Genomic DNA, 26,199 nt, shown 5'->3' with positions numbered 1-26,199 from the left:
AAAATGAAGAAAAATTACTTTGTACATTTTATAGCGTGCATGTTCTGAAAACGTGTGAGAAACTGCTGATATATCTAATGTTTGTCATTAGAGGCTGTTGGAGATTTGCAATAAATATATTGAAAAGTTACATTTGTCTCATGCACAAATATTTCACACACAAAACAATCTAAGTAACAGATTAAGTACTTTTATTTATTTTTTAAACAATATTGAATAGGATATGCAACCTCAGTTGAGTACACTGCGGTAAACAGACTTGGATGCAAAGGGTGTCTTTGTACATTGTTATACTGAGAATTTTGTACACCTTGAATAATCGGCCACATATTTAATGCTAAGATATAAAATAAAAAACTTCTAGAAAAAAAAAAAAAATGCAAAACGCTAAACAAATAGTACTTAAATTGTATTACATAAACAGTCATTTCAATACATATGGTTGACATGCTTCATTTGGCAGTGATAGATAAATGAAGCCACAGGATCTGGCGAGTATGAGTTGCATGTTTTGATTTAAGACGAATGTGTCCTTCATTTATTACACAATTCAAGGCATGTCACTGGTCCACCCAACACTGTAGGGGACATTTAGATGGACAAAAATATCCTGAGAGAAGACCAGGATCCTCACAGCATTTATTTGGCTTTTATAGAAGATTAAATAGTCAAGTTAACAAAAATGCACTTGGCATTTATGTAAATAATAATAATAAAAAAAAGAATACTGCAGCATGCAAAGGAAAACGTTTCATACCTGTACAGCACTCAGAGTCACAACTGCATTAACCTAGATTCCATAATTACTATTACTATTCTTCTTTAAAATTCCTCATAGACTGCATTAAAAGTCACCCATAATTGACCTTGACAACCATCAAACCCTTCAGTATAACTTCCAGCTTTTGTCAAAAATACAATCCAGACACATTAGCATGACACTCTCAGAGTAACTACATATATCTACAGTAATCAGTTTTGGTATAATTATTTTCAGTATGAATCATACCCACAGTTACAGGATGCAGGAAGATGGACGTAGAGAAACCTGACCCACCAATAATACAATAGACATTTAACTATCACAAAACTGACATTAATTTGCTATGTACCTCTGCCTTCTACAATAAAAATATATCTCATTGCATCTTCAGTAGTCACAAATCTACTACAGAAAAGACTGCCAGCTATCATTTTGCAGGTGGATATAGACACTGATGCTGCCTTAAAAAAAATATTCAAGAGAACAACATGGTTGCAAGAATCAGTTTGGGAGGGGGAAAAAGGCTTTCAAGAATATTCGCTGCAAATGCCATCTTGTTTCTGCCAGTATGCTCATAAACACAGCTGCAAAAACACACAAACAAGCAGCTTTTCAGTAACCCTGATGCTCCCTTGAGTGCAACTACCATGTTTTTGGGGACTGAATTAGTTTGTGGTCCTGCTCTCAAACTCATTTAATAATTCTCTTCTCCATATCTCACGGTGGTTGTCGTGCCAGAGGAACGGTGAAGAGCACAGAACGGGTTCTGGCAGGGTGGGGTAAGTTCTAGGAATTGTCTGAGGGGTTTGGTCGCTGTTTCCCATCCGTGTTCTGCATGCTCCATTAGTAAAGACGTTTCTCATAACTATGGAGACAAAAGACAATAGTTTGAGATAGTGAAACCCATCCTAGCTTTGACATATTAAGGTAGTGTTGAGCACTGGCGCCCTCTAGTGACTCACGAGTGAAGTCCATGCACGCCACCCTCCACCTGAGCAGACATGGTCCGCTTCTCGAACTTCAGCTCTCCGGAATACATCATGGACCTGAATGCGCACACAAAAACAGTGTAGGAATTTTCATAGTGTTTAAAAAAGCCAAATGCCCAATAAAACACTAACACATGCCTACCGGAGCACAGATAGGCTTTTTGCACCAATGTCTTGGCAGCCGTGTTGGATTCCAGCGATGAGGTATGGGACAAATTTATGGATGGAGCCTTTGTCCTGCACTGAGCCCGACACTCCCTGAGCCACCTTCACCTTATCGCCCTCGCTGCCAAGAGAGCCAATCAGCAAAGAAAATTAAGTCATGTGATAATAATAATATATCATTATATGCTGCATACTGGGTCACATACTATTCTTTTAGAATACAGCACACTATTCAGTAAGGGTTTCATTCTGAACACTGCAATTGCCTTCCAACTGCTGAATAATTTATCAGTGTAGTACATAAACAGAAACTACTGTGTACCTGAAGTATCGTTTCTGGCTGCTGGCGTTTTTCTCCATAGCATCTAGTGAGCCCATGCCTCTGTATTTCTTCAGTCGCACCCCATCAGAAAAGAAATATTCGCCCGGAGCTTCTGTGGTGGCGGCCAGCAGAGATCCCATCATAACTGCAGACAGAAAGCACTCGTTTCATGTAAATGGACATTTATTTCATGTTCAACAGTGCACTATAACAACAATCACCTGTCGATGCCCCCAGGGACAGTGCCTTCACCACATGGCCGACCGTCTGGATGCCCCCATCTGCGATGACAGGCACCCCAAACCTCCGAGCGTACTCTGCCACCTTGTACACGGAGGTACCCTGAGGCCGTCCACATGCCATGACTACAGGGATCAGGAATGGACACACGTCAGGCTTTATGATTGGTTAACGTTTGAAAGGAATAGTGCAACATAACTGGGAGTACACAACTGTATATTATGTTTGTGAAATACAGGGATGCAAACATGCCACCCTTTGGCAAAAGTCCAAAATATTCGATTTTCATAGATACGATGCTTGAAACGTGACACGGTGTACATTTACACACAAGCAGCTTATAAATTCTGTGTTTTGAGTGGCTCGGTTTGCAGTGAATGCAGCTCCACATGAATTCCATTTCTGCAAGTGCTGAGAGATTTGGTCTCTCATATTGCGCAGTTGAAAATGCAACACACCCCAACCATCTTCTCAAATTTATAAATGAGAATAATTTATAAATCTGTGGTCCACAAAAGAATTTCCTGCTGTTAATGTTTGAAAGCCAAAAAAAAATTTAATACTATTAAAAAAATAAGATAAAAATAGGGTGATTTATTTTGTATCCTTATCCTTAAATCGACTGTAAATCCACATTTTAAAACCTATGCTCTCATAGCACCCTGAGGCTCTGCCCATTTGCGTCCCTGACAATATATGGATACTTTATTGACTGCATGTGTGTGAGATTGAGTCCCAACCTTCCTGTGTGATGCAGATAGAACCACAGCCCATTCCCACTCTCAACGCATCGGCCCCTGCGTCTATCAGGTTCTTCCCCTGAGCAGCTGTAACCACTACAGAGAGAGAGACAGAGACTGAGGTTAGAGAACAAGAGTGAGCAACTGGGAAGTATGTGATAGTATTTCAATCCATATTTACCATTCCCTCCCACAACCTGCAGATCTGGGTACTTCTGCTTGATGTAATGGATCATGTTAATCTGGTATACAGAATTGCCTTGTGACGAATCCTGAAAAACAAATAAAATCCTCAGTATTGGTGATGCTAGTGGGACTTACCTCACACTTCACCTTTAATAGAAAAAACACTCAAAACAGTTTATGACAGTTACAGGCCTACATGAAACTGATCTTGGAGATAAGCTCCCTCAAGCAGCATCTGCTTTCAGTTTTCAAACCCAAAGACTGAAAGACTGACAGTTCCTTTAGAACAACCGCAGTGGCTTTGACCTACCAAAACCACTACATCCACTCCAGACTGCATGAGCAGGTCCAGACGGTATTTATCGTCTTCACGGGTGCCGATGGCAGCACCACACAGCAGCTGTTTGCGGGAGTCTTTGGAGGCCAGAGGATAGTCCCTGTTCTTCTTCAGGTCTGTGCGGGCTATTATGGCCACCAGTTCATCCTTATCATTAACGATGGGCAGTTTACCTGTCAAGGAAATGAAGAAAACTCATTGAGACCTTTTAGAATGGTTAAACACTGTATTCTATAGTGGGTGAAAGGGGACTGAAACTAAAAGAATTTGATATTCAGTTAAAATGGCTGTGATTGTCCAATTAGACCTGATGACTGTAATCTGTTTAAGTGTTCTTACCTTTTTTGCTGCGTTGCAGGATGTCATTGGCTTCTTTTAGTGTGACACCAGCAGGAGCGACTACAAGATCCTCTCTTTTAGTCATCGCCTGGAAAACAAGTAGAGATGAACAGCCATAAGGGTACAGCACCCCATTTAATTTATATCATGTATAAATATATTTAATATATAAACAAACGTTTCTTAAATATATACATGCTTGTGTGCATGGCTTTACATCAACATCCGCCAAACATACCCATCAACACTCCCGTCTTACCTCCTCGAGGGGTTTGTTATGATCTTTCTCAGACAGGAAATCAATGTCTCGTGACGTGACGATGCCGACCAGTTTGCTGCCCATCTTGCCCGTCTCAGTTATGGGGATTCCAGAGAATCCGTGTCGAACTTTTGCTTCAAGTACATCACCTACAGTGTGATGAGGACTCAGGACCACTGGATCAGTGATGAAACCCTGTTCAAACCTCTGCAGGCACATACACACAGACCTTGACATCAAATATTAACAGGTACCAACACACGCTTACACTCACAGAAGACCTGGCATGAAACGTTTATGAAGGCTGACGCAGTCTTACCTTCACTTTGCGCACCTCGTTGGCCTGAAACTCTGGTGTGCAATTATGGTGAATGATGCCAATTCCTCCCATCAGCTGAGCAACAAGTCAGAAACATTCATATGAATTATTGACAGAAGTTCAGTCTAATCAAAAAAAGGATTTAAGAGGTACTCACTGCCATGGCAATGGCCATTGAGGATTCGGTAACAGTATCCATAGGAGAGGAGATGAGTGGGGTCTTCAGTGTGATCTTCTTGGTCAATGCTGAGGTCAGGTCCTACATAAAAGATCATAGAAAATGGTTAAAAATTATTTCTGTTAATAAAACTTCAGGCCAAAAGGGAGTGTATTTTGACTATGTAGTTCCATGTCTGGCCAATAGAGGCAGAAGAGTATTATTAACTGCTGTACCCATCATATCAACATGAATAGTATGCCTAGGGATAACATTTTTGTTTGATAAAAAAAAATAACTGTTTTTGGTGCAAAAAGATAATAATAAAATAAATAAAACACTACTATTCAAAAGTTTGGAGTAAGATTGAATGCATTTATTCAGCAAGGACAAATTCAATTGATCAAAAGTGACAGTAAAGACACTTATAATATTACAAATGATTTTTGCTGTTCTTTTGTATTTTGAATTAAAGAATTATAAAAAAAAAAAAAAAAAAAAAAAAAAAAGATTCACGGATTCCATACAAATTTTAAGCAACGTACAAAGCAAACATTAATAATAAGAAAAGCTTATTGAACAGCAAATAAGCATTCTAAAAATATATCTGGAGAATCATGTGATGCTGAAAATTGGAGTAATGGTTTCTGAAAATTCAACTTTGCCATATCTTAAAACAACTATTTTAAATGATAATAATATTGAACAGTATTGCAGTTTATTATTAATTTTAAAAAAAAATGAAATATGCAGTCAGCCTTGGTAAGCATAAGAGAAGAGACTTCCTATAGATACACTTACTAACCCTAAACTTTTAAAAGAACTAATTCAAAGAATACCACATTTAAGCATGTACCTGTGGGTAAAAGTGCATGTAAATCAAAATTATAAAAAATAATAATAATAGTAAAATTGGGTGGGTGGGTAGAAGTGGTTAAGATGGAGTGACAGTGAAGGCTGTGACCTTCACTTGTACACCAGCGCTGAGAAGTGTTCCTCTAAGACAGATAAGCTCACAAACATTCCCTTCACAACCTTCACCTTGCCTAAGTTCCCAAAATACGCTTTTGCATACACTCTGCTGGGGGAAAGTGGCCTCCTGGGAAAGCAGACACCACTGTGGGAAATTTCCCAAATCTATGGTTTGGGGAAAGTCAGACACAGACATTAAAGCTGTTATTAAACCAGCCTACACAAACCCAAACAGGAGTTTCAGTTTCAATACTGGTCACACTTGCTGTAGTTTTGGGTTTTGAGCTTCGACCTCATTTAATTCCTTATTATACTCAATACAGGGATTTTAAAGCCCTACTGTGCGCCAAAGGCAATAAAAAGAAAACAAAGATAATACAGCAGAATATCCAAAGTTCATTATATTTTAATATCTGCAAGTGGATTGTGAACATTGTTCACAAAACAGAACACAATTCAAATTAAGGGGAGAATAAGGCAGCTGGTTTATGAGTAACTTGATGCACATTTAAAACTGCTGAATTAAGCATTACAGGAGTCAAATAAGATCACAAAAAGTGAAGTGATACATTTCACAATTAAGGAAAATCCCTGTGGTATTTAAATCTTCTTAAATAAAGGCCGGGGGAAAATTTGTGCAGCAGAGCCAGATAACGAACGTACACGCCCACTGCTGGAGCGTTTCTCGTTCTCGAGTCAAGAACCGGTTGCATCGGTTTTCGGATCACCAGTACACTGAACTGAGAACTGTTTCTGTCAGACATGTCCGATTCGAGAACCGAGGAGCTGATGATACTGCGCATGTGTGATTCAGCGTGAAGCAGACTGACACAGAGCACGTCTGAACCAAACTGATTCTTTTGGTGATTGATTCTGAACTGATTCTGTGCTAATGTTATGATCGCTGTCCACTGGAACGCTAATCGCTTTCAATTTATAACAATTACTTATCAAACAGATGGAATTAGAAATAAAGGCCTGCCTCTAATAAAAGCCTGCTTCAAATAAAAGCCTGTTACCTTCTGCAGTTCAGGTAAATAAAGGCCCCGGCTTTTATTTGAGGAATTACGGTGTATATATATATATATATAATTTATTTAATTTGTAATACATTGTATGTATGAAATACATAGTTCAAAATTATCACAATGTCTTATTATTTTAATAGTTGGATACAGTGACTTTTGTAATGATGGTACAGATATTTGATGGATTTAAAAAATAGACACTTTTTATATTAAGTTACATTATTAAAGAAAATAAAACACTAAAACATATCAATGATTTATGCCCTTTCTGTAAAAAAAAATTAAAATAAAAATCTAGACAAGATGTGTTGTGATGACGAAGAAAAGAAAAGAGCAATAAAGCCTGTGAGAAATGAAACAAAGGAGACAGCCTTTTAGCTAAAAATAGTAAGTCCAGAGAATACACAGACGGGTTGTTTAAACCAACACGTCATTGTGAAAACAAACCCAATGAGTGAATGAAAGTGTGGAGGATAGACGACTCACCACTTCATCTGAGGTGAAGTCAATGAAGCCAGGCAAGATCAGGAAGTCACTGCAAAAGAGACACAGAGATAAAACTATCACGGACCAAGAATCAAATCATATATATTCTCTTGAAAAAGAAACTAACACTACCGTCTCAAAAGTTTGGTGTCGATAACTTGTTTTAATGCTCCTATTTTAAAATGTATTTTATTCCTGTGAATAGCTGAAATTTCAGCATCATTACTTCAGTTTTCAATGTCATACAATCCTTCAGAAATCATTCTGATATTCTGATTTACTGCTCAAGATTTCTTATTATTATTATTATTATAAATAGTAATAAGTAGTTCAAAATACTATGCAGTAATACATAGTATTACATAAAAGTACTTTTTTTTAATTACAAAAAAAAATACAAATTTTACTGATCCCAAACATCTGAATGGTACTGCATACCTCCTTAAAGTTAATTTTGTCCATTTTTAGCATTTGCATAAATGCAAAGACATGAGTAAAGTGTGGAATAACTTCTATTTGATTTTATAGGGAGAGGAGGCGGTAGTTCAACCATAATGAAAACCTGATGCTGACTGCTGGATGTACAGTGCAGACCAAAAGTTTGGAAACATTACTATTTTTAATGTTTTTGAAAAGTTTCTTCTGCTCATCAAGCCTGCATTTATTTGATCAAAAATACAGAAAACAAATGTAATATTGTGATATATTATTACAATTTAAAATAATTGTTTTTAAATTTATTATACTTTAAATTATCATTTATTTCTGTGATGCAAAGTTGAATTTTTAGGATCATTATCACATGATCCTTTAGAAATCATTCTAATATGATGATTCATTATCAAAGTTGGAAACAGTTCTGCTGCTTAATATTTTTTCAGAACATGTGATACTTTTTTAGGATACTTCGATGAATTAAAAAAAAAAAAAAAAAAAAGCTAAGTTTTTAAAATATAAATATTTTGTAATAACAATATACACTACTGGTCAGTAATTTGGGGTCAGTAATTTTTTTTTTTAATAAAATCAATACTTTTATTCAGCAAGGATGTGTTAAATTGATAAAAAGTGATAGTAAAGAAAATATATTATTAGAATATATATATATTATTAGATTTTTTTTTAATTTTGAATAAATGCAGTTCTTTTTAACCTTTTATTCATCAAATATATTAGACAGCAGAACTGTTTCCAACACTCATAATAAATCAGAATATTAGAATGATTTCTAAATGATCATGTGATAGGCTGGAGTAATGATGCTGAAAATTCAGCTTTGCATCACAGGAATAAATTATTTTTTTAAAGTATATTCAAATAGAAAACTATTATTTTAAGTTGTAATAATATTTCACAATATTACTGTTTTTTCTGTATTTTTGACCAAATAAATGCAGGCTTGATGAACAGAAGAAACCACCGATACGTGCTATATAAATCCTGCTGACTTACTAGCAAGAACCAGAGAAAAAAAAAAAGCTCCTCATGCAGACGAAAGGTAAATGATTGGCAGATGAGTGCCAAAAAAAACAAAGAGAGAAAATTCTAAGGATTCTGAATAGGTTATGTATACGTAAAAATAAAGGGAGAGACAGAGGCAACTTGAAGGACATAAACATATTTTCTTATTTTGTGGTGGGCTAAATAAGGAGTTTGTGTCGGCTGGAACAGGGCAGGGTTCCTCTGCACCCACATGAGCGGACCACACAGCCCGAAACAACAACACAGGGTGTGAACATAAAAAAAGCCCAAATAAATGAGGGCAAAACAGACAGCTGTCCTGATTAAATGTGCTCGAGTCTGGATCTTTAGTACAAATTCAGGAATTGTTTGACTGGTAGGAATATTGCAGGGAGCAATAGCGGTTACACCTCATTCTCCTGAAGTGACATCAAGAAATAAAAGCTCTTATCCATGTTAAGCAGATCATTTGTCCCAACAAGCCACAATGAAATTGACTTTTTTCCAGTGAATGCAATGGCCCTGCCCACAATGAAATTAGATATGTTCAAAATCCTGCTTCGCATAACTTCATACTAACCATTAGATATGTTCTGAAAGGTTGTGATTAAGTAGTCTTGCTTTGTTACTTTCTGTGTGTTTACGTACCTAAATAATGTCTTAAATGCACATTTTAGCATCTATAATCAGTTAATGAACTCACTGCTGACTTTCAGCTCTACAGTCTCTCTGGTGGAACAACAAGTCTCAGTTTTAGATGACTCAGACTGTAAACTTCACTAGACTCAAAGACAGTACAGACTGAAACCCAGTCTACCTCCAAATGTGCCAAATATCACCAGACTCGCAGACTACAGCTTTATTCCAACCAGCTTTGAAATAATAACCCTACATTTAAAAATGTTTTTTTTTTATGAATTTTAAACCGCATACTAATTGTTCAGCTATATGGTTTCAGTGAGCAGTTGCTCTGACTGAAGCGGATCCGTAATCCACTTGCGGTTTCAGTTTGAATGCAGTATCTCTTTATCCATACTTCCTCTCCTAACTCATGCCATTTTTTTTTTCAAAATCATTAGTGAAGCCATTCTGCCTCACTGAACTTAGATTTATTCTCTGTTTTAGAAAAAAACAAGCAACAGGGTAACACTCAAACAAACTTTTTCTTTCACAGACTAAAAAAAAAAGCCTACAAGTATTTAAGTTCTGAAATTTCATTTAAATTGAGTGTATACTTGAGCAGGATTCAATAAACAGGAGGCAAAAAATAGTTAGCCACTGGGTGGAAATGTGAGGTTTTTTACTTCTAAGAGGGGTTGATTCATAAAGAATATTTGAGAAAACTATGTAATAAAAGCCCAAAGACCTACAAGGTGTGAAATGGCTTTTTAAATCAGATTTGATGCAGATCAAAAATGGTGCCTGTTGCAAAGTTTTATTATAGTTTGAATAAACAAAAAAAGGAAAGAAAGAAATTCCAGATTATGTGCATTGAAAAAAGGCAAAAAACACTGACATTGCCTCTGTGTCAGCTAATGTTATAAATGGAGGAATTTGTTTGAATACTTATGAAGACATAGAAATCTCATTAATCACAATAATCTTTCAAAAAACATACAACAAGCTGCAAAGTAACACAGGGGCGAGACATCATGTGTCATATGCTATATACTGTTCAGATACACAAGTGCATTACACAAATCAATTCAACACACACACACCCGTGTCAGATTTATGGGGGGTTTCAGACATCACTGCGTTTTCTCCATCTCTCTCTGTGTGTATGTGTGTCTGTAGAAGAACCCCCCCCCCACACACACACACACACATGATGCCAGCGTGAGGAAAGTCATGCGGCCCACAATGCATCCCTAACCGCTTTTCATTACAGATAAGACAGTTATACAGCTGGACCTCTCACCTTGTAATCTCAATCTTAAAGGCGAGACTGTTCATGAACTCACCATGTCCTAATGTCACCCGTCAGAACACAAGTCTACCATTACAATGCATTATGGGTAAACAGAATGAAGACACACATGCATTATCAAACATGACACACTTATCTGTCCACATTGTTCAAACATTGTCCCATCATTCTTCAAAATATCTTCTGTTTTGTACCAAAAAAGAAAAAGTAAGCCACACAGGTTTAAAATGACAAGAAGAATAAATGGGGACGATTTTTAATTTTTTACTGAATTGTCCCTTTAAAAAAAACTTTGAGTTTGTTTAAATCTATCATGCATATATAACAAGGGCCATAGATTACGACTGAAATCTGAATTTTTTGATTTTCGCCTAACAACGAGAACAGTAAATAGACCATCCAGACTGTACTTATACAGCTGGAACGTTTGGGTCTTTTATTGAGCTCACTAGATGACGATGTCTTAAATAAAGGGCCATATTACTCACTTGTAAGTCATACCGTCCCCCATAGAGCAAAGCTCTTCCGCCGTGAGTCCGTCTGGGACAGACTGCTGTTCTGATCTGTAATGTGGATGCCCATTACATACACACAGAGTACACTGCAGGGAGAGGAACCCAGTGAAAAGCACTTACTTGTAGGTGAGACCATCTCCAACTGAAAAGAGCTGCTGGGCAGACAGTCCATCATCAGGGATATAGCCTGTTCCTCCACTTATCAGATAGTCTGCCATACTGGGAAAAGAAATACACAAACACAAGCTGTAAATAGCACAGATCTCGTCGTAGCTAATCTGCAAAGCAAAGGCCATGCATCTCTGTGTTTATATTGGTATTCTGTTTATAGCCTAAATAGAATTTCCACTTGAATTTCTCATCTTTCTGAATTTCCACTATATGTAAAAATTCCCATTCTTTTTTCCACAGGGGAATTTATTTTGAACAATCACTTAAAGACATACCAACTATGAGCTGCAGGGTTATTAATCAATTGTATATGCTTTTGTTGAAGCCATTTTTATTATTATGATCATTATTATTTTTATTGTGTTTAACAGTTATGTTTAACAAAGCCGTCTAGTTGTAGTTTTCCTAAATGTGAAAACTACATTACCCATGATCCTGCAAAGCTAGCTCTACCAATCAGATAATCAAAACAAACAAAATTTTGGTTTTTTAGGGCGAGGGCAACAGCAAATTAAGCGTCTTCTACACAATATTTACTCAAAATTCACTTCAAATTAAAATTATCCATTGAGTAGGCCAATGGTGTCCAATCATGCCACAGGAGGGCCACCTTCCTGCAGCGTTCAGCTCCAAACCCAAACAAACACACCTGAACTCTCTAATCAGTCAAGATGTTTGAAATTACCACAAACCTCCAGAGACATGTGTCGGAGATGAACTCTTCATCTCTTCACCTGAGGTGGCCCTCAGGAAACACTGGTAGGTAAGATTTTTGAAAACATTTTAATAGAATATTTAAATAGATTATTATTTGAATAGTCGTCTGCTTATATTTGACTGTGATGCATCCGTTTTATGGACTTTTCTGCCAACGAGGTTGTCATTGTTTGAGTCTGGCTGATGCCAATAATTCAAAAAAGGCTGATATTTGATTTTAATGTGGCTGCTTTTATAGACTCCGTCTGTACCAGTGGCTATGCCAGTGTTTTTATTGACTTTGGTTGAGGTCGATAATCTAAGTGACAGAGGGCCCATTTCATAAAACAAGTTAATCAAATAAGCCAGGTTTACTTCAGAAAGTCTGGCTTATTGTCAGTTGATTTGACTCAAAATAAGTCAGACTAACTGAAATAAACCTGGCTTATTTGGTAAACTTGTTTTATGAAACAGGCCCCAAGTATCAGCTGATACTTGTTTTTAGATCTAACCTCAATGCCGATGGAAATCAGCCATGGTTATTTGTCTTCTGGCCAAATATCCGTCGATTTGATGGTCTCTACACATTAATGTCAATCTAATCTTTTCTAAGTTAACTTAAAGTCTTAGCACTTTTCTTTTTTTCTGCTATGGAGGAAATGTTTATTTCAGGAAATGCAATTCTGATCTGTTTTACTTGAGTAAAAAGCACATTCAGAAGACTGGCGTCAACAGGAAGCCACGCAGATGTCTGATAAACCACATGTCGCTACGCGTGGAATATCAGGAACAATGCGCTTAGGTTTCACGATGTAAACAGTCAATCGATAACCAAAACGCTAAATGTAATAATGTAACTATCACAGCGCCGTGACCTACTAACATTATTCCATCTGCAACCGCGATTTTAACATTACCGAACTGACACGTCACGTGCACACAGACAGTCGTAAACCGGCAGAAATATTATATTAGTGTATTTATGCATTACTCTTTGAATACAGTGAGTTAATCTACAGACTCGCACTACTGGCCCAGTGACCTAGATTATGTACATTAATAAATGAAAGTCAGGGAAACCCGGAGTCTCTGTCGAAATCAAAAGCAAACCTGGTGGAGATTTTCTTTGTTAGTGCTCCTCCTGCTTCACATTACTGAAATAACCATTTTTAACATGATACCAGAGTAAATGTAAACCCAAACCTTTTCTGTAGATGAGCACGCGTGTGTCTGGAGCTGATGCGCGTCAGATGGGAAACCCAGTTTACCGCTCTCTGTAGGAGAATGCGTTATCTGAAACCGGTTAACTTAGTTCATCTAAATGAGATCCTTCAGAGGGGCTCGTTTGAATTCGGGTTTTGTAATGAGTCTAGCTTTATGTAGAAAGCGAGGCAGACACAGAGCGCGCGCGTCATATCCTCAACAGCTCCACGTGGTGACGGCACGGTTAACTCTTTCATTACCGCCACATTAGGGTGTATATTCATGCTCTATATTTATACTCCGTGTATGGGGGCAAATTATTTAAATGTAATATTAGTATTCATATGGGCTTAAAATGTACACTACTTTTTAAATGCATTTGATATAATAAACTAAAACGCTTTTCTTGAGTACAAGTGAATAAATCGACGTGTTTTAATGTATTTCTTATTTTTAATGGAAGGTAAAAAAGAAGGAGGGGGCTGGGGTCACATGTAAATGTTGGTTAGGCCACACTGACAACAAAGTACCTTTTAACTGCACTATTTTTGTAAATTTTAATTAGACTTTTCATGTATAATCTGTTACACCTCATTTTTTACTAAAAACTTAAAATTCAGAAACTGAAAACCTATAAGTTTGTATTCAAGTCACTGTCCAAATGAATTACATTTTAAATGTATTTTTAAGCATTATAAAGGAAGTCATCAATTTTGGCATAGTATTCTCTCTAAATTCCTGTCTCGTGAAGTCTTGAATAAATGCAAAAAAAGCCAATGACCCAATTACATAATGTTATAACCAGAGATTGGTAATTGTTTAGCACCACTCCTAGATTTAAAAGTCAGCCAGAACCAATTATCTGATGCTGATTGCTGAAGAATGACAGTGCTTAAGCAAATTATAAATCCTCTCCACTGACTGGCCAGCACCTTGCACACATGAAAGCCAAAACTAATTTTGTCTAAAGTAGTCTTTTAATGTGCACATTACTCATTCTTTTGAGGACGGAAAAAATACAGTTGTAATATGTTATAAAACGAGTAGCATCTTTGGCCATCCACTGAACTTCTTTGTAATGTCTACCATATTATTAATTTCCTCTATCCATATTCTCTTATCATTTGTTTAGACACTGCAATGTAGGGTCTTGTAAAAACTGAACAATTATAGCACTATAATGCAACTCGTGATCAAGTCTGGTGTGCTTTGCTTTGCATTCCATTGATTAACATGGGTAGCCAACCATAAAAAAGCAATTTGTACTCCAAATCGTTGGCATGCCATTCAACAACTCAAATTATGATCTTTTTCATTAAAGAAACCAAAGGTTTAATCTTTTAATTTAAGTCTGACACCCCCAGGCAAAATTGTCAGAGGCAATGGTAATGAGCACATTTTCCATGAAGCTTTTGGACCAGTGGGGCGAGATGACAAGTACATGTGGGTTCGTAGCATTTATACAAGAGTGTATAAAAGTGCAGACAATAATCATTGTCAAAAACAAACAAAAACATTTGTACTTCACACCCCACTGCATAGCCGGAGAAGACCTGATCTGCTATGCGAAGAATAGCTCTTTTAAATGTCAACTTTTGTTGACCCTGCATCAGATTTTAAGCCCTTCAATTATACAAGCCTATTTTAACCCCTAATCTTGATGGTTTTAAAGATTAGAGATTAGAGTCTTACATTTAATTATAGCATAACAAGAGGGGATTTATATTCAAAGTTGAATGCATTTTAGAAAATGAACAGGCTCAGAAGAATATGTGATGCTCATATCTCGATTATCAAGAACAGATAACATTTCTGACTTCGTAACCTTCGACTCACCTGTCTGGAAAACCTGCTTGTAAACGTGTGGCCGTGTAGCGTTGGGCTGCAGACTCATGTCCGCGCACATGAGGAACCCCTGGGAAGCCATTGGGAGAACATGCAGTGTTGTTCACCATCTCGTGGTTCATCTCCTGTTCTTGGAAGTCTTCTGGAATGTTTTCCATCTCTGTTTTGTTTAGGGATATAGTCTGTGCACTGTTCATTTCCAAAACAAATCAAACCAGTCCAAGCCAGTCTTGTGGCCGAGTCTTGTGCAAATTCAAATTATGTTCTGTGAATCCTGTTCAAAATAGCACAATTATGGATCCAAGATTCAGATTCAAGAATGGAATGAAAATAAGTATGTAACTACGAAGGCTAAAGTCATCTATCTAGCTGTTAATCCAGAGTTAAGCAGTTTAATTTCTCTAGGATCCTGTGGTTGTTTGTGTTTGACGAGGTGAGCGAAGAGCTTTGCTATGAGCTCATATAGCCATGGCGAGCGAGTTCCCAGGAACTGTGAATCCATGCTCTATGCACCTGCTCACATGGAGACCAAGGTGTCACCGTGGAGATCTTCCCACCTCTGAATCCCACTGGCGGCTGTGTGCGAAAGCACTGGTATAATAGGAGGACCGAAAACAAATTACAGACAAACTAGAGATAGTAAGAGAATGTTCAAGCCTGAGGGAGTTACATACTGGGACAGTGATGAGATCGAAAGGAGTGTTTTGCGCTCGTGCGCTCCCACTCTTTGTAGCTTTAGCTGTGGTTCTGTCAAGAGCGCATGTCACTCACACAAAGAGGATTGGAGAATTAGACCTGGGGACCATTAAGATGAAGAAAACACTTCGACTCAGACTCAAGGCACAAAACAAACAAGATAAAGCCAACAAACTAGCTGAAACAAACTCAAAACATTATTAAAATGGCCAGAAAAAAGTTGATGAAACAAACAAGCAAATAAATATTAAACAACCAGACAAAACAAACTAGATCAACAAATTATATCAAGCAAAAAATAAAATAAATGAATTAATATAAATTAAATACGACCAACATGATAAAACAACAATATAAAACAAACATTTAAAATGTTGCTAGGGTGTTTATTGTGCTCGCTAGGTGGCGCTTACTTAGCCAAGTTAAAATGGCCCACCCTAAAATATATATATATATATATATATATATATACATACAGTCGTGGCCAAAAGTTTTGAGAATTACATAAATATTAGTTTTCAAAAAGTTTGCTGCTAAACTGAACTTTTAGATCTTTGTTTCAGTTGTTTCTGTGATGTACTGAAATATAATTACAAGCACTTCATACGTTTCAAAGGCTTTTATCGACAATTACATGACATTAATGCAAAGAGTCAGTATTTGCAGTGTTGGCCCTTCTTTTTCAGGACCTCTGCAATTCGACTGGGCATGCTCTCAATCAACTTCTGGGCCAAATCCTGACTGATGGCAACCCATTCTTTCATAATCACTTCTTGGAGTTTGTCAGAATTAGTGGGTTTTTGTTTGTCCACCCGCCTCTTGAGGATTGACCACAAGTTCTCAATGGGATTAAGATCTGGGGAGTTTCCAGGCCATGGACCCAAAATTTCAACATTCTGGTCCCCGAGCCACTTAGTTATCACTTTTGCCTTATGGCACGGTGCTCCATCGTGCTGGAAAATGCATTGTTCTTCACCAAACTGTTGTTGGATTGTTGGAAGAAGTTGCTGTTGGAGGGTGTTTTGGTACCATTCTTTATTCATGGCTGTGTTTTTGGGCAGAATTGTGAGTGAGCCCACTCCCTTGGATGAGAAGCAACCCCACACATGAATGGTGTCAGGATGCTTTACTGTTGGCATGACACAGGACTGATGGTAGCGCTCACCTTTTCTTCTCCGGACAAGCCTTTTTCCAGATGCCCCAAACAATCGGAAAGGGGCTTCATCGGAGAATATGACTTTGCCCCAGTCCTCAGCAGTCCATTCACTATACTTTCTGCAGAAGATCAATCTGTCCCTGATGTTTTTTTTTGGAGAGAAGTGGCTTCTTTGCTGCCTTTCTTGACACGAGGCCATCTTCCAAAAGTCTTCGCCTCACTGTGCGTGCAGATGCGCTCACACCTGCCTGCTGCCATTTCTGAGCAAGCTCTGCACTGGTGGCACTCCGATCCCGCAGCTGAATCCTCTTTAGGAGACGATCCTGGCGCTTGCTGGACTTTCTTGGACGCCCTGAAGCCGTCTTTACAAGAATTGAACCTCTTTCCTTGAAGTTCTTGATAATCTTATATAAATTGTTGATTTAGGTCCAATCTTAGTAGCCACAATATCCTTGCCTGTGAAGCCATTTTTATGCAACGCATTGATGGCTGCACGCGTTTCTTTGCAGGTCACCATGGTTAACAATGGAAGAACAATGATTTCAAGCATCACCCTCCTTTTAACATGTCAAGTCTACCATTCTAACCCAATCAGCCTGACATAATGATCTCCAGCCTTGTGCTCGTCAACATTCTCACCTGAGTTAACAAGACGATTACTGAAATGATCTCAGCAGGTCCTTTAATGACAGCAATGAAATGCAGTGGAAAGGTTTTTTTGGGATTAAGTTAATTTTCATGGCAAAGAATGACTATGCAATTCATCTGATCACTCTTCATAACATTCTGGAGTATATGCAAATTGCTATTATAAAAACTTAAGCAGCAACTTTTCCAATTTCCAATATTTATGTAATTCTCAAAACTTTTGGCCACGACTGTATATATATATACAGTACAGACCAAAAGTTTGGACACACCTTCTCATTCAAAGAGTTTTCTTTATTTTCATGACTATGAAAATTGTAGAGTCACACTGAAGGCATCAAGGGCAATTTGACCAAGAAGGAGAGTAATGCAAGAGGGTCTGGCTGCAGACTTGCACTTGCACTCTCAGACACTTGCACTTCCGCTATAGTGACATCACTAGTAGTCTTTATTTTTTATTTTGTTGAATTTATTACTTTTTGTTTAAATTTCCAGGGTCCTGCAAGAAAAAGACAAGACCGGCAAATCCGTGGCCACAGAACAGCAGAATATGAACGCTTGTGCAAAGTCTCTGGCTAAACGTTTTCCTCCTGTAGAAAAAAACATAAACACTTAACATGGCTTAATGTATTAAGATGCTATTAAAATATCAAATTAAATATACAGTTCATTATTTTTATGAATATGTATATAGTATTTTCCTCACATAACGCATAATGGACTAAGATGATCAAGGCCAAACTCGATATGCTTCTCTACATTATTAAAATTCATAACTTATATGTACAGGCAAGCAGGTGAGCCCAGAATAAATGCAACACGCAAAGTTTCACGTTAAGCATTTTTCCATATAGAATAAACTGTCTACAACTCGTTTCTTTCACTGTCTTTGTCCATTAGGATACATAATGTGTTTTGTTTATAATGATTTTCTATAGGAGGAAAACGTTTAATGTACAATTTAACGCACTGCGTTCTGTTCGTCTGCTTGCCTGTATGGAGTTGATCTTGTCGGCGGAGCGGCTGCGCTGATCACACGCTTCCAGAGGACGCGCAGGCGGGGAAAGCGAGCGGGAGCGCTCGTGAGACTCAGAAAACGCGGATTTCGAACGCCGTTGCCTAGCATCCATCTGGCAAATCTCCGCTCTCTTCCCAACAAAATGGACGAACTGCTTCTGCTCTCTCGGACAAATAAAGATTTCTCTCACTCTGCTGCTCTGTGTTTCACGGAAACTTGGCTGAATGACACCATACCGGACAGCGCGCTCCATCTGCCGGACTTTCAGCTGTTTAGAGCGGATCGCGACGCAGAATCAACGGGGAAATCGCGCGGCGGCGGGACATGCTTTTACATCAATGAACGGTGGTGTACAGATGTAACTGTGTTAAAGAAGACGTGCTGCTCAAATCTCGAAACGCTCTTCATTAACTGCAAGCCGTTCTATTCGCCGCAGGAGTTTCATTCGTTCATTCTGGTTAGTGTTTACATCCCTCCTCAAGCGCACGTGTGCTCAGCTTTACAGAAACTCGCTGAGCACATCACAGAGATAGAACAACAACACCCGGACTCTGTTTTAATCATTCTTGGGGACTTTAATAAAGCCAATCTCTCCCGTGAACTGCCAAAATACAGACAGCATGTTACTTGTCCCACAAGAGACAGTAATATATTGGATCACTGTTACACAACAATAAAGGATGCATTTCACTCTGTTCCACGAGCAGCTTTGGGACGTTCTGATCACCTTCTGGTTCATCTTATACCGACCTACAGGCAGAAACTAAAATCAGCTAAACCTGTATTAAGGACTGTAAAAAGATGGACTAATGAAGCAGAGCAGGATTTACAATCTTGTTTTGACCTCACTGATTGGAGTGTTTTTGAAGCTGCTTCCACCGATCTGGACGAACTCACAGAGACCGTAACATCATATATCAGTTTCTGTGAGGATATGTGTATTCCTACCAAGACTCAACTAAATTACAACAATGACAAACCGTGGTTCACTGCAAAACTCAGACAGCTCCGTCAGGCCAAAGAAGATGCTTACGTGAAGGGGGACAATGTCTTGTATAAACAGGCTAAATACACACTGGAAAAGGAGATCAAAGTGGCAAAGAGGAATTATTCTGAAAAAATAAGGACTCAGTTCACTTCGAACGACTCAGCATCAGTGTGGAAAAGTCTAAAGAAGATCACCAATTACAAGACACCACCCCCCAGCACTGTGGAAAATCAACGACTGGCAGACGATCTGAACGAGTTTTACTGCAGGTTTGAAAGAACACCCATCACCTGCCCTGAACACCTCTCCACACCTCTCCACACAACCGTTCACACCAATAACAACTCCTGCAACCAACCCTGAATGCCTCTCCAAACAAACGTTCACACCATTCACAGCTCCTGCAACCCATCCTGATCACCTCTCCAATCAACCGCTCTCACCATTCACAACTCCTGCAACCAACCCTGAATGCCTCTCCAAACAACTGTTCACACCACTCACAACTCCTGCAACCCACCCTGAACACCTCTCCAATCAAGCGCTCTCACCATTCACACCTCCTGCATCCCCCCTCTCCCCCACACCTGCAATACAGATCAGCGAGGATGCGGTGCGCCAGGTCTTCAGGAAGCAGAAAAGGAAAAAAGCACCAGGCCCAGATTGTGTTACACCAGCCTGTCTGAAATCCTGTGCTGACCAGCTGGCCCCCATCTTCACAAAGATCTTCAACAGATCGCTGGAGCTGTGCGAAGTCCCTTCATGCTTCAAACGCTCCACCATCATCCCCATCCCAAAGAAATCCAAAATTACAGGACTAAATGACTACAGGCCTGTGGCTCTAACGTCTGTAGTCATGAAGTCATTTGAAAAACTGGTGCTGGCCCACCTGAAGGACATCACTGGACCCTTGCTGGATCCTCTTCAGTTTGCCTACAGAGCAAACAGGTCTGTGGACGATGCAGTAAACATCGGACTGCATTATGTTCTGCAACACCTAGACAGACCAGGGACTTATGTGAGGATCCTGTTTGTGGACTTCAGCTCTGCCTTCAACACGATCATCCCAAACCTCCTCCTGCCCAAACTAACTCAGCTCTCCGTGCCCACCTCCGTCTGTCAGTGGATCAACAGCTTCCTGACAGACAGGCAGCAGCTAGTGAGGCTGGGAAAATACACATCCAGCACCCGTACAATCAGCACCGGAGCTCCCCAGGGCTGCGTTCTCTCCCCACTGCTCTTCTCCCTGTACACTAATGACTGCACATCTAAGGACCCCTCTGTCAAGCTCCTGAAGTTTGCAGATGACACCACACTCATCGGCCTCATTCAGGACTGTGACGAGTCTGCTTGCAGACAGGAGGTTAAAGAGCTGGCTGTCTGGTGCAGTCTCAACAACCTGGAGCTTAACACGCTCAAAACAGTGGAGATGATTGTGGACTTCAGGAGAAACCCCCCTGCACTCCCCCCACTCACCATCATGAACAGCACTGTGACTGCAGTGGAGTCATTCAGGTTCCTGGGCACCACTATCTCTCAGGACCTGAAGTGGGACATTCACATTGACTCCATTGTGAAAAAGGCCCAGCAGAGGTTGTACTTCCTTCGCCAGCTGAGGAAGTTTAACCTGCCACAGGATCTGCTGAAACAGTTCTACTCCACCATCATCGAATCCATCCTCTGCACTTCAGTAACTGTCTGGTTCAGCTCAGCTTCTAAATCTGACCTCAGAAGACTACAGAGGGTAGTCCGGACTGCTGAGCGAATTATCGGTACAACCCTCCCATCTATTCAAGAACTGTACTTATCCAGAGTGAGCAAAAGGGCTGTCAAAATCACTCTGGACCCCTCACATCCAGCACACTCCCTCTTTGAACTGTTGCCATCTGGTCGACGCTACAGAGCACTGAGCACCAGAACGACCAGACACAGGAACAGTTTCTTCCCTCAGGCAATCTACATGTCCCTACATGTCCAGTTTCTTCCCTCACACACTACACTATTTATATTTATATACACTACACTTTTTATCCAACACACATACTTAGCGTACACGTAAATCTTTTGCACATAATATACATGTACATACATGGAACACACTACTTATATTTATATTTATATACACATACACTTATTTATCCAACACACATACTTAGCGTACACTTAAATCTTTTGCACATAATATACATGTACATACATGGAACACACTATACTACTTATATTTATATACACATACACTTATTTATCCAAACACACATACTTAGCGTACAGTTAAAATTTTTCCACATAATATACATGTACATACATAAATGCTCATTTTAATATACCTGCCATACATTGTCAATTTGTATATTGTCAATCCTTACCCACCTATTTGTATTTTTTTGTATTTTTTATTCCTTATTGTGTTTTTTGTTCTGTCGCTGTTATGTTGCACTGCGGAGCTCTGTCACGAAAACAAATTCCTCGTATGTGTGAACATACCTGGCAATAAAGCTCATTCTGATTCTGATTCTGATTGATCCTTTTAAAATCACTTGATGCATAATGCACGTTCATATTTGCTGGTCTGTATATACGTTGAGTCAACAAGAAGACATATAGGCTAGGCCTACTGAATTGTCTTTATCATCTTAGTCTGTTATTAGGCCACATTAAGCATTTTGCTGTATGGGAAGACAAAGTTTGCGCATTGTGTTCATAGCCATCTGCTTGCCTTTTAGTACATTAAATAATTAATATATATCGAATTTGGTCTTTTAATTGAACTTAATGCATCTTAATACATTTTGCCATATTAAGTGTTTATTTTCTACAGGAGGAAAACGCTTAACGAAAGACTTTGTGCATTGCGTTTATATTCTGCTGTTCTGTGGCCACGGATTTGCCGATCTTGTCTTTTTCTTGCAGGACCCTGTAAATTATAGTAGTAGGTCTACTAACTTAGTTTTAATCGTTTAATCACCACCACAGCGTCTACTCCGGGATATTGGTTTGGTTGAACTCAGAGGGAGTGTCAGCCACATTAAAAAAGTTATCAGCTTAAGTCATTTGTGGATAAATGCGTATTAGAGATGCGAACCGTTTAAAACGATTCAGTTCGATTTGGTGAACTGAATGATTCGTTCGCGAACCGGATATCCAGACTGCTTTGTTTTGAACTCTCTCACACAACAGACACCGAAGAGAAGACATGGACTACTTTGATGGTTTTCTTACCTTTCTGGACATGGACAGTATACTGTACACACAATTCAATGGAGGGACTGAGAGCTCTCGGACTAAATCTAAAATATCTTAAACTGTGTTCCAAAGATAAACGGAGGTCTTACGGGTTTGAAACAACATGAGGGTAAGTTATTAATTACATAATTTTGCTATCTGGGTGAACTAACCCTTTAAATAATTATTCCTCACAATAACAAGGCCACAGATTATGCATCAAAACACATTGTCATTGAGTAGCTGATAAGTGCATTGCGCACTATAACTGAAGGCTTTCTTTTCCTTTATATTTCATATTAAGCAGAAGCAGGTGGTTGCTGGTTTGAGACTGTAGCTTAAGCTAAAATCCTCTTAGACCTTATGAAAAAAAACAGTAGCTGTCTTCAAAACCACACATGCAAAACCTGTGTGTGGAAGATCATCGAAACTATGCAAAATTATTTATGTACATAGTCATCTAAAATATATAATGCATTTGTCATTCTGTCTGGTGAATCAAACATTTAATTTCTCATGTGGTTACTATGACCATGATAAGTAATCTCATGCATATTTTGTGGGGAGTCCCATTCACTAAACAGTGTGAGAGGGTCAAGCACATGACCGAGGTCCTCTCCTGACCCTCTGCTGCCTGCCTGTGTGTGTGTGTGTGTGTGTGTGTGCAGCAATTCAGTGCATAAAGGGAATTGGGCTGTGTGTGACTCATCAGGTGAGCAGATGGTTTCAGTTTGACTTAAGGATAATGACAGTTTAAAACAAAGCTTTCCTGATTGAATGCAATACATTATTTTATTATTTATCCACATCTACCAACAGTACACTGCACTTCTTACAAAGACTTACAGTATATGAATGTATAACCATATCACTATATATACTATAACATTAATCAATTGCCATATTCATAAACTATTGTATTTACATGGTATTGTCTTTGTACACCAAAAAAATGTTGGTACCGTTTTGGTTTCTGATCCCCCTATCGACCATTTATGGTAATTTTAATAAACCATCAATTTTCTCTCTTTCGGCCAGAAGAGAGCAGCATAGACTTTTACATCTTCATATCTCTTCCATTTCGCAGTTTCCCATATCCTCTTGAGACCCTGGTTTTCCCATTTAAAGACCATGTCATCTAATTTTCATACGAAGTTATTTGCTTTGAAACCCCATAACATTTTTCTGAGATGTTGTTTTTATGACAAACAATTAATCAAAAAAGAATTACAAAATATTATCCCATTTCCATAAGGATGTACGTTAGGCCTACAATTTTATGGATCCATCCAAACATTTGGTGAAAAGTCCTGAATGTGCTCTTTACAGGACATCCAGATTAAAACTGTAACATGATCTTGGTTGCCTATTGCACTCTTAATAAACAAATTGCTAAACTTTTGACTTGCACACAAGGTCACCTAGCTACTGTTAATATGTTGTGTATACGAATGCTAATATTGAATTCAAACCCGTTTTAGTGACTTTTACTTTACGGGTTTCTTTGGTACTTTCTGGTGACTCACAAAGAACATCCTGTTTCATTGTAATAAGCAAGTTTGTCATTAACCATCTACTGACTGGTTTTAATAAAACGAGTTCGTTATTTGTGCTGACTTTAGATTTAAAATAGCTACATGTTGGGAAATGGGAATTAGTGGAGCAATCTATTTTCGCGAATCAGTTCTTTTGAACCGGTTCGAAAACGGCAATTCAGTGAAACCTTGATGGTGCATGCCAACCGCCTTTAAAATCTACAAGAAGCAGCAATTCAGTGATCCTTTTACGTTATGACCCAATTACGTCTATGCGTCTTCCCTTGCATATTCTACCAAAGCAATCTATATAGGTAATTCGTAACATTTTTCGTAGGGAGGTTTGTTGTAATGTGTCCCCGTTCATAAAACCATAAAGTCCTTTAGGATATGCGTAAATAAAACTTTCCTACAGTCGTCGTAAACAACTTTAACATGTTTTCAGCGGCTAATTAATGTGATGTTTCGCGATGTAAGTAAAAAAATATATAAAAAACGAGCTTTTGATTCGAGAAAAACGTAGACTGATTCGTACCGGCTTCAAGTGATTCGTTGAAATGATTCACTTCAAAACAAAAGCACGCTTCTTTCACATCGCGGGAATTTCTGCATGTTGTGTGTTCAGAATTTTGGAAACACCCACTTCACAGGAGAATTTGAATATGATGTCATGACATCAAAAGGAGAGCGGCATACAAGCACGGGCACAGCTGTAATAAATCCCCAAACAAGCAAGACAATCATCCCTCCTGGTAAGAAAGACGGATTTGTTTTCGCATATTTGGTCGTATTTGAGGAATTCCTTCTCAAAGTGACATTCTGTAAGTATTTATTCAGCAAACGCATTTTCCTTGCGAATCTGAAACATCAGTTTACACGAGGAATACAAATAAATAATTCTATTCTTAAGCCAATGTGTGTTTTTAACTTCCGGTATTGATGAACGCGTGGCTCGTGTGTGCTTTTGTTCTTTATAAAGGACAGTCCTGGACATCCGCAGCGAAACATGACTGAACTCGGCTTTCTGAAGATCTGTTTCTTCGGAACCGCGTTTTCCTTTCTGCTGGCTCTGTTTGGTCTGGTTGATTCGGTCGGAGGTCTGATGTATCCTCAAGGACCAGACTGGGCAGACGACAGCTGGACGGAGAAGCTTCCCCCTGGGTCTTCATCACAGACTTCTGTGGCTGCCAACAACACAAAGCGCCACGAGTCGAGGTGATCTTCTCCACTGCCATCGGTGGCAAGTCTCTAATTGCACTAGGAGAAATAATCGGTGCATTGTTACTGACCTACTAAAGCCTGCTGTGGAATTATTTCCTCCATTACACTACTGTGAGTCAGACATGAAGAACATCAAAAAGGGCTGATCATTCTACAAGCCATATGAGACGTCAATTCTTCCCACTCATCAGATTTTTTTACATGATTATTCTGGTTTCTGCAAAGAACTTGTCTGACTTTATATGAAGAAAGCTTGCAAGAGTAGAAAACAAAATCTTCAGGAAAGATTGAAAGCTTAAAAATACTACAAACATGATACATGAGTATGCTTGACTGCTAGAATCAAAATATTGAAATCCCCTTATGGTCAAAAATGTTTTGTGATTGTTTTTATTATTCGTGTTCCTTTTTATATGAAGACTAACACAATGTTTGCATACATTTGTGTAACATGCTGTGTTCACCATTAAAAAATACTGGCATTATGCAGCAAAACGTTGTTTGGGTTTTGGTTCTGAAAGGGGGGTCTGAAAGTTATTACTAAAACTTTTTTTTAATAGCACACTTTCACTCTTTTCACTTTTTTCTGAGA

General features: G+C 38.6%; 1 protein-coding gene and 1 long non-coding RNA gene across 6 annotated transcripts; one reads left to right on the top strand and one right to left on the bottom strand.

Annotated features, from left to right (window-relative positions):
- Positions 1-1,206: 1,206 nt before the first annotated feature.
- Positions 1,207-15,449, bottom strand: LOC132105827 (inosine-5'-monophosphate dehydrogenase 1b). Of its 4 annotated transcripts, none has more exons than XM_059511252.1 (16): positions 15,115-15,449; positions 11,329-11,427; positions 11,182-11,256; positions 7,303-7,351; positions 4,817-4,918; positions 4,660-4,734; positions 4,341-4,547; positions 4,082-4,169; positions 3,716-3,915; positions 3,401-3,491; positions 3,220-3,315; positions 2,461-2,604; positions 2,240-2,384; positions 1,895-2,038; positions 1,726-1,809; positions 1,207-1,628 (listed from the first exon to the last, which is right to left on the bottom strand). In XM_059511252.1, exons 1-16 carry the CDS (start codon positions 15,318-15,320, stop codon positions 1,607-1,609), a joined length of 1,827 nt encoding a protein of 608 aa, XP_059367235.1. In that variant the 5' UTR covers positions 15,321-15,449; the 3' UTR covers positions 1,207-1,606. The 4 variants fall into 4 exon arrangements, with proteins under 4 accessions (XP_059367235.1, XP_059367237.1, XP_059367236.1 ...); XM_059511254.1 differs by lacking the exon at positions 15,115-15,449 and adding an exon at positions 13,279-13,515; XM_059511253.1 differs by lacking the exon at positions 11,182-11,256 and having other exon boundaries at positions 15,115-15,426.
- Positions 12,017-25,930, top strand: LOC132105828 (uncharacterized). 2 transcript variants are annotated; one of them, XR_009423999.1, is made up of 3 exons: positions 12,017-12,138; positions 25,037-25,207; positions 25,366-25,930. It is a non-coding gene; the product is annotated as an uncharacterized LOC132105828 (long non-coding RNA). The 2 variants fall into 2 exon arrangements; XR_009424000.1 differs by having other exon boundaries at positions 12,082-12,142.
- Positions 25,931-26,199: the final 269 nt, after the last annotated feature.

This window comes from Carassius carassius, chromosome 26 (genome assembly GCF_963082965.1).
Source record: "Carassius carassius chromosome 26, fCarCar2.1, whole genome shotgun sequence".
Taxonomy (NCBI): Eukaryota; Metazoa; Chordata; class Actinopteri; order Cypriniformes; family Cyprinidae; genus Carassius; species Carassius carassius.
Note: the sequence above shows the minus strand (reverse complement) of the source record. Positions and strands in the feature narration are given on the sequence as shown.